The sequence below is a fragment of the Corticium candelabrum genome, chromosome 8, assembly GCF_963422355.1.
Source record: "Corticium candelabrum chromosome 8, ooCorCand1.1, whole genome shotgun sequence".
In the NCBI taxonomy this organism is placed as follows: domain Eukaryota; kingdom Metazoa; phylum Porifera; class Homoscleromorpha; order Homosclerophorida; family Plakinidae; genus Corticium; species Corticium candelabrum.
In genome coordinates, this window is record NC_085092.1 from 3040725 (window position 1) to 3049764 (window position 9040).

The window sequence follows — 9040 nt, forward strand, 5'->3', positions numbered from 1 at the left end:
ACACTGCCTCGATAAGAGACATGGGTGTGTCGCAATTAATTAAACAACACTTTCAAATAGCCAAAATACTGTAGTTTGTACCTATACGTATATGGTATATACCTATACATACAAATACTTATATGATAAGGTGCATGTTTGTTGCAACAATTTTGATTAAATAACAATTTCCTGCACTGCTGTCATTATAGTAAATTAGAAAATAAATGATAGAAATAAATATTCATTAAATAATAAATAAATATAATCATTATAATACCTAGATTGTTAGTGGGACAGCAAGCACTTGGATACAGCCACTAGAGAATAAGTACTAAATTAATTATAAATATCAAATTATAAATTCTTATTAAATAATAATAAACTAGATATAATAGCTATAAATAACAAACATTTTTTATTAATAGTTATTGACATGTCAAACTTGCCGCTTCATATACGGGTTAACAGATTGTACAAGATCCCGTATATTACTCTAAACACTGTTTCTACAGCGAAATACGCGACGTGGACATGGACGACACGGCAAGGTGAAGTTGAACCATTTTAGAGTCTGTCTACTGTCAAGTAGTAACATGATATTTAGGAATTTGAGGGAAAGAGTTCTCAGTCGTCGTTCTGCGCTTGAGCAGACGTGGAGTGATACACAGAACCAACCATGGACTACAGATGAGTTTAAGGTACGTTGTGTAAGTTATTTGTTATTTGCTATGGGATATACATCTAAATATCGTAATTTGTGTGTGTGTGTGTGTGTGTGTGTGTGTGTGTGTGTGTGTGTGTGTGTGTGTGTGTGTGTGTGTGTGTGTGTGTGTTTGTGTGTGTGTGTGTGTGTGTTTGTGTGTGTGTGTGTGTGTGTGTGTGTGTGTGTGTGTGTGTGTGTGTCACTGTGTGTGTGTGTGTGTGTGTGTGTGTGTGTGTGTGTGTGTGTGTGTGTGTGTGTGTATCACTGTGTGTGTGTGTGGGGGGGGCCTGGCAAATTCAATGTGTATGTTAAATTGTCAATTTGTTTAAAATATTTCTGTTTTGTTACAGAATGTCACAGATTATACAATGGAACTACAGGAGTTGGGAGAGCAAAGTGTGGGGTCAAGTGTTATGACAAGTGAAGTTGTTCCATTCGATGTGCGTGAATGTTATGGCACGTTATAGTTAGTTTGTATTAATTTCTGACTGCAAGCAGACAGACATACAGACCAATTTCAATAGTCATAGTTCATGAAATATACAACTGTAATACTATCTGATTAGCCTGTTCTTTGCCTGGGCAAATTGATTAAGTTGATTAACAGAAATTCCTGCGTATGCACTCCAGCTATTGGGCGGAGGAAACATAAAATCTCAGATGACCTGTTCTTCTTAGGTGTGACCAAATTATGTCTAAAGTCAACAATCTCACTGGGCATCATCACTTTGAAGATGTTGCTGACATTGCTAGCTGATTTATGAAATATATTAATATGATAGATGGATAGACAGCTAGACAGGCCATCTATAAATTCTCAAACATAGATATTGACAAATGTTTATACACACACACACACACACACACACACACACACACACACACACACACACACACACACACACACACACACACACACACACACACACACACACACACAAGTGGTAAATGGATAAGGAGCTACCGTTAAACGGTAATGCCCCCAGTCAGATGGCTGGGTTCCTGTGCACTAAGTAGGAACTATGGGCAGTGCTAAGCAATTTCCTGGAGCCTGGGCAGGTGCTCGCAGGAGCACCGACTCGCCAACTGTGCTGTGGACACCCGAAGTCCCACTCGGACTCCAGTGGCTGATGGACTCTGTCGCTGTTGGAGGCCTTTGCCACCCCAGTCAAAGACTAGGTACTCATTTATACTCCTGAGTCAAGAGAGGCAATTGTGTGTAAGTTTCATGCCCAAGGAAACTATCCCATAGCTCACCATCTCTGTGACTTGAACCTGCAACCCTGCAAGGTCCCGGATGTAATCACTCCATAAGATGACTCTCTAACCAACTGAGCTATCGCGCATGCGCACGCGTGCACACACACACACACACACACACACACACACACACACACACCTTGAACCTTGAAATCGGCTATCATAACGTGACGATACCGTCTCATCATACTGACGAGATTAGAATAGTGTAGGCTACTGCTAGGGAAAAATTCTTCTTCTTCTTCTGGAACTGTCACATTTGTGACGTTTGAAGTCCCCAACGCTTCTAAAACTTCTTGCACATGTTGAACAAACTATAGCATGTTGTGTAGATGTATCACAATAATTGTTTCTTTTCTGTTTTTTCCTTTCTCTTGTTCTTTTAGTAATCTGTTGTTTTTCTTTGACTCGAATTTGCTGTACAACTGTCATATCAAGCCTTTCTATCTTGAGCTGTCTCAAACCAATCTGTTTGCATATTAAGGTACTTTAGGTCTCTGTGTATTCGATCTTTCCAGCGTAACTTCACACCGTGAAAAGTTCTTTTTTTGCTGGTAACCGACCAAAGAGAATACGGTTGTTGACTTCTGGTAACTTCAAGAATTGATCTCAGGCAATGGTTATGGAATGTCTCTAGTTTCTGAGATGAGGCATGTTAGTAGCCTAAGTTTTGGCCCCATATAACAAGGTTTCAAGTACTACAGCTTTATAAACACCTTTCTTTGTGTCTACTGTCAACAGTTTGTTTTGAAAAATTGACTTTTTCAATTTTCCAAAGATCTACTAGATGCCACTACTTGATGTTCTACGTTACAGTCAATGGAACCATTACAATGTATCACAGAGCCAAGATATTTGAATCTGTTGACAATCTCCAAGTTTACTTCACCAAATTGAAATGAATGCTGTTGTTGAGGATCATAGTCACAACCAACCATCATCACTTTCGTCTTTTCCATACTGACAGTTAGACTGACCCATTTGCTACATACGTCAAAAAAGTGTCTCTATAGAATGTGCAAAATCATCTTGTCTATAGAATGTGCAAATCATCTTGTGATTTGGCTACTGTAGCAATGTCATCAGCAAACTGTAGTTTCATTCCAAACAGTCTTAATGAAAGATTTTGACACACACACACACACACACACACACACACACACACACACACACACACACACACACACACACACACACACACACACACACACACACACACACACACACACATGCATACACACGCTCATAGCCATTGTGCCGTCTGCTTTTATCCTTCCTTCCACAGTTTGTCTAATTTCAAAATTTCTTTGTCATCACAACGCAATCAGAGTTTGCTGTTTTCTATTGCAGCATGCTCAAAGTCCTATGCAGTTTGATGTGTCCGAATCTCAAGAAGCAGACGAAGTAATGAAGTCACTGACAGCCAGACGAACGCAAACGAAAGCAGAGGTATGATGAATAACTTTAATTTCATTAACCATGCTTATCTGTTTTTCAGTGAATATTATGCGTTAAACAAGACGTTTATGTCGTCACATTAAGTCAGATTCCAGTCATAATGGCATCTGTAGTAAATTTGTTGGCATACTGTTATAATTGGCTAACGTCCTGTAGTTGATGTGGTACCGGAAAACTGGTTACTTGTGCCATAAATTATTAGTGCTTTTGTGTTTTTTTTGCCAACTGCACAAATTTATTGTCACACTTGTTACACCCACTCACCATGCCTATTTATAGGTAGCAGGAACGTTGCTAGTATAGCTCTTTACCTTTGACTTGCATGTGTTTCTACAGGCACGTGTAGAAGTACATTGCACAATTTATACTCTTCATATGAAAACACTGGCTAAATCCTCGGAAAGCGCACAAATTTAGCATCTCACAAATAACTGGTTATACGTTAATTAAGTCTGCATTGGAAGCTGCAGTGGACTTCAAATCGATTACAGAAGCAGTTATGGCTCACACAGCTAAGGCTGGACATACAGAGCACATGGTGTGGGCGAGGAAACAGGTGAGCATGGGACTACCATTCCACTGTTCACCGACTCAAAGCAGCTTGACATACATGGACACTGAGCAGATGTGCACACCGCCAATCTTATTATTGATAGATCTTTGTGCTTTGTACTGCTTATTTTGCTATTGATGCGTCACTATAACCAATGAAAGACACGAAGAAGTGTTAAAGAGCATCAGATTTTTGTGATCGTGTACAGCGAGAGACTTGACAATCTCTTAGGGGTATTAAGATCCAGAAAACTTACACTTGTTCTTCTACTGCCTTATTGGTCGAATTCATTAGCAGAATTCCACAAATGGCGTCTTGATACTATTAGCATGCCACTGAAATAGGACTAGATTGTATTAATTAATGCAGTGTGACGTGGACTCTCGCGGTGTGGCAACACTGTCATGTTCACCAAGCACTCATGCCACGATGCTTGCTCCCTGCAAGCAAAATAAAGTGATAGTTTTGTAAAATAGTATGTGTGTGTTGTTAATTCAAAATTGGGATTTGGCCACTTCGGCATTTTTAGTATGTTAGATGCTGAAATTGGGCAGTAGCATTAGCAGTGGCACCAACAGCAATGTCACCAACAGCGAGATCATCAGCAGATGTATCTGGTGGCACTTTCTGCTGTAGATGGTTGCATTGCTTGTGGGATTTCTGGTCGAGATATGCAACACAACACAACACTGTTCTGTGTATTTGCAGATAGAAAGTGTGATTGAACAATCTGACAACAGCAACAACAATTAGGCTAGTTTTAATAACCTGCGTTGCACAACAGAGTAAGTTTGTAATATTTTCAAAGATGTTTGTGTATGTGTCTGTGTCTGTATGTAAACATGATGTCTCTTGAATGGCTTAACATATCAATATGAAGATTGTAGAATATGAAGATCTTGCCAAAGTCTTGCACAAGTTAAAAAAATGGGCACTCAAATTGATTAAAAATTAATAATTCATTCAATCAATTTATCATGCAGGTTGTGCAATTGCCTATTGTAGATGGCTTTAATTGTTTTTGTTTTTATTAGTCTGTCGGTATTGTCATGTTGTTTCATTTTTATTGTAGCTTCAAACAACTATCAAATCTGCTGTTCATCGTCCAGTTCGATTGCCACCTATAGTGCGAGAGAAGAGTCCAGGATCTGGTCACGCTCAGGCTACGTCATTTGTTGAAACAGCAGGAAATGGAGACAGAGAAGTAGACATGAGTAATGACGATGATGGAAATAGGAGAGAACTGCGATCGAAAGCATTGACTGAGTCGATTCGTCAGAGAATGCGTCAGAAACTGCAAGAAGGCAGACTAAGCATAGGTGAAGGAGTGAGTGAAGATGCAACAGTAAGAGTATATCAGTCTCTTTGCCTGCTTTTTGTTTGTCTGTTTGTGTGTCTGTTTGTCTATTTGTATGTCTGTTTGTCTGTTTCTTGCTATTGTAGTTATGTGCCTTAATTAGTATAGCTTAATAATTATATGGACAATAAATAAATCTGCATTGCAGTTATTGTAGACGTAATGGCAGGGGCCACAGATGTGCCTTTAATTGAGGATGAATAAACTGTCTGTTTGTCTGTCTGTTTGTCTGTGCATTTGTCTGTTTGTCTGTCTTTTTCTCGAGCGGCATTTCTGTGTGTGTGTACATGTGTGCGTGTGTGCATGTGTGCGTGTGTGTGTGCATGTGTGCGTGCATGCGTGCCTGCCTGCCTGTTTGTCTATTTGTTTATTTATACAGTATGTATGCACTGTGGAGTGTACAGTACGTATGCATGTGTTATGTATGTATGTATATCTCCAGTGTGCTTGCGTGCTTGTCTATTTGTCAATCTTGTTTGCTTGTTAATTAAACATTGCGTGCATGCACTTTCAGGGCTTTACCGGTCTGCCAGTCTGTGTTGTCATCGTTCTGTCTCATTCATGCTGTTTGACGCTCTTGGTTGCTAAGCCTTTGATTTGCAACATTGATTGGCTTTAAATCATATGAAGCGGTGTTCAGATTTGCTTGATTTTGTAAAGGAGCTTTTTTAAGAGAAAAATTTGTATGCAGTGTTTGATCGAAGCAGGCGGCACTAATACATATACACGTCACTACACGGAATGTACAAAATGACTTTTCAATTACATACTCTGACATTAGGCTTCAAATTATACCAGGAAGTGTTTAATTGGCTTGGGTGTTTGCAGGTTGGTCTGAATCCTTTATTTTCATATGCATAGGCACATAGTCTTAGCAATGTGCTCTGAACTTCTTAATTAATTTTTGTCAATGGTATTGTGCTGACACAATATTCACAGAATAATTGTACAACCAGCATCAAGGGTTAAGCACTTTAGTGCTCATTTCGATTGTTGCATTTGTTGATGAGTATTTGCATATTAATGTGTGTTTGTAGGTTTACATATGCTTTACTGTTGTTATGTTTGTCTATTTGTGTGTATATCTGCATGCTACCTCATCTGTATGTATTCTTGTTGTGCCTTTATTTTGACTGTCTTGGCTTTTTGGTTTTTGGCATCATGATACTCTACTCAAGAGCAATTGACCGTTGAATCATTTTGTGTTATGCAGAAGCCTTCTAGACGTCATCGACTTTTACGGCAACGAGACATTCCAACTCGATTTGATGAACCATTGGTAATCACGATATCACAAACCAATAGTTTATTGTGTTCACTCTACTATTTGGTGTAGGGACCTACAGTCAGTGACAACACACTAGACAGAGTGGAATCAGACGATCAGTTGCAATCAGGGCTCTCATCTAGTGTGCTAGCTAGGAGCCATTGGCAGCAAGCGCTAAATGCGGTTACATCACAAACCATGGTAAGGCAGATGTCGAGTGACGTTTTGGATTTGAATTGTTATTTGAAGTTGTACCTACCTGTAATGATACATATTGTTGTTAGACCAAAGTAGCTAAATTTTTTTGATGCTCAGATCTTTTACACGAAAACCAGGACAGATCGATTGCAATTATGAATAAATGCAATAATGACCATGTGACATTTGAGCATGTGTTCTCATTGCACTGCCTACAAGCATACAAAGAGAACGCTAAAGCAAATGACATGTGAATACCAAAGAAGTAATCGGAATGCAGAAAAACGAGCTGTTAACATCCGTGCAGTCATGGATACGTACTCACAGTAAGTATAAACCAAATTGGAGTACCAGATTGTCAAACTTTTCTAGCAGTCAAATGTCGTTGCAGATGCTCACATCAAATTTTAATTCTTTATTTGATCAAGTTTCAAACTGGACCAGTGAATCTGAGCATCAAGAATGTTGATTGATTTAGCTGTATATGCTAGCACTGTAGTTTTATTTTGTGAGAAAGGTAAAATAGAGAATGTGCAACAGCAGAGATTATTTTTTGGACTTTCACTGGCACACAGCAGAATTTACATTAAATCGATGAGTGTGGATATTGTTGTTGGTTTTATAGCATTTTTGGCTTGAAACAAGAATGGTAACAATTTACATAACAAATTGTTCATCCTTGATACTAGTGGCCATGTAATCTTGCAGTCCAAAGTATTAACACACACACACACACACACACACACACACACACACACACACACACACACACACACACACACACACACACACACACACACACACACACACACACACACACACACACACACACACACACACACACACACACAGGTTAGGGTGTTCATATAGTAAGAATTTAACTCAAGGAGGCTCTGGTCCAGTGGATTTGGTTCACTCTTAGATGTGAGGTTGAGCTCTGACCTTACCATACTTGTTTACTCATTTATTCCATGCTTAAAGTCATATTTTGCCAGACACCATTAACTCATCTTCTTTTGACCAATTGAAAACAACAAACAACTGCTGAGGTAAATGCAAGCTGCAACTAATTTAGTAAAGGCTGTTGTTTGCAAGTGGAAAATGAGAACATTTTGCCAAAATGAGCAGTAAATTCCTTCATAATATTTGGACAGAGGCATCTGTGAAGCAGCTTTGTTCCCAGACTCTTGTGTCGGTTCCTGGCTTTTGAATGACATGTGGGAGTAAAAAATGAGCAAGGTCACAAAGTCTGGGAATGAGACTATTTACAAAGTACAACACTAGTGGCTGTTTAGACACATCGCAATTGGCTCACACTGTTGACTTGAACATTTTCAAAAGTCTCTAGTTGCTTTTATTTTTAATTGCAAACTGGGGTGGGGCCCAGTTTGATAGGCCTTAGCCTAACTTGGGCTATGAAATCAGGCTTTTAGTGAACGTTGTGGGTTACAGCTAATAAAATTAGAAGTGGCAGCAGATGTGTACTCATTTTACATTTTTAATAATTTTTAATAATTTATAATGAGTTGGTTGTTTAATGATTTAGGTACCTGGTAGAGCAGAAGACAAGTCATATGACTTCTTTACTCAGTCATTAGAGGCACCATTTGAAGATCTGTTTCCTCAACATACAGTTGTAGCGAGGGAGGAAGCACGTGAGAGTTCTACTGCAGAGGCTGGAGATAGTCATGCTCAAGAGGAACTAGAAGAAGAACCAAACGAGTTGGATACTTCAGCACTTATAGTATGTTGTATTGTTTTGTTCTTAAACTCTTGCTGGTGACTGTCGTTTGATTTTGTGATTAGACGCAGTTACATGTAGTCGCTCTTTGAGTATTTATCTATTTTGTTTGTCTTTGTTTCCTTGTATGTCTGTTGTCTTGTTTTTTGTTTGTCTGTTTTGTCTTGAGCTTGTGAGGAACATTGCAGAACAGATTTATTTGTTTGTTTGTTTGTTTGTTTGTTTCTACATTGTGTCTCTGTGTCTGTTTATTCGTCAATGAATATAAGTATCCCATATTTCTTCGAATTGAAAGACATGTCATTGTAACATGTTTTATTAGGTGGCATTCTTTTGAACATGATGCACTATTTGAGCATGTCCTTATATGGTTTCAATGTATCTGGCTGTCATATGTGGCAGCTTGTGTAGCCAAATACCGGCCAGATGCAGACCGTTTCTATCATTCGTAGTGGTAGGTCACAACCAGCAACAGTAGTATGCAACGTCTGTGTGCTTTAGCAACAAGTCCTGCTACAATT

The 9040-nt window shown here is 38.9% G+C and overlaps 1 protein-coding gene across 1 annotated transcript; it reads left to right on the forward strand.

Moving 5' to 3' along the window:
* Positions 1-479: 479 nt before the first annotated feature.
* On the forward strand, positions 480-8611 carry LOC134182844 (uncharacterized). Its single transcript, XM_062650285.1, has 9 exons — positions 480-530; positions 587-680; positions 1036-1125; positions 3296-3394; positions 5029-5301; positions 6527-6592; positions 6650-6781; positions 8325-8522; positions 8585-8611. The coding sequence occupies exons 1-9, from the start codon at positions 514-516 to the stop codon at positions 8609-8611; spliced, it is 996 nt and encodes a 331-aa protein (XP_062506269.1). The 5' UTR covers positions 480-513.
* The last annotated feature ends 429 nt before the right edge of the window (positions 8612-9040 follow it).

Bases quoted from the DNA above. Each gene is read 5' to 3' on its own strand.
- LOC134182844 (XM_062650285.1), top strand. The intron at 1,126-3,295 runs GTGCGTGAATGT...TTTCTATTGCAG, and splicing joins GTGAAGTTGTTCCATTCGAT to CATGCTCAAAGTCCTATGCA. The intron at 8,523-8,584 runs GTATGTTGTATT...TTTTGTGATTAG, and splicing joins TGGATACTTCAGCACTTATA to ACGCAGTTACATGTAGTCGC.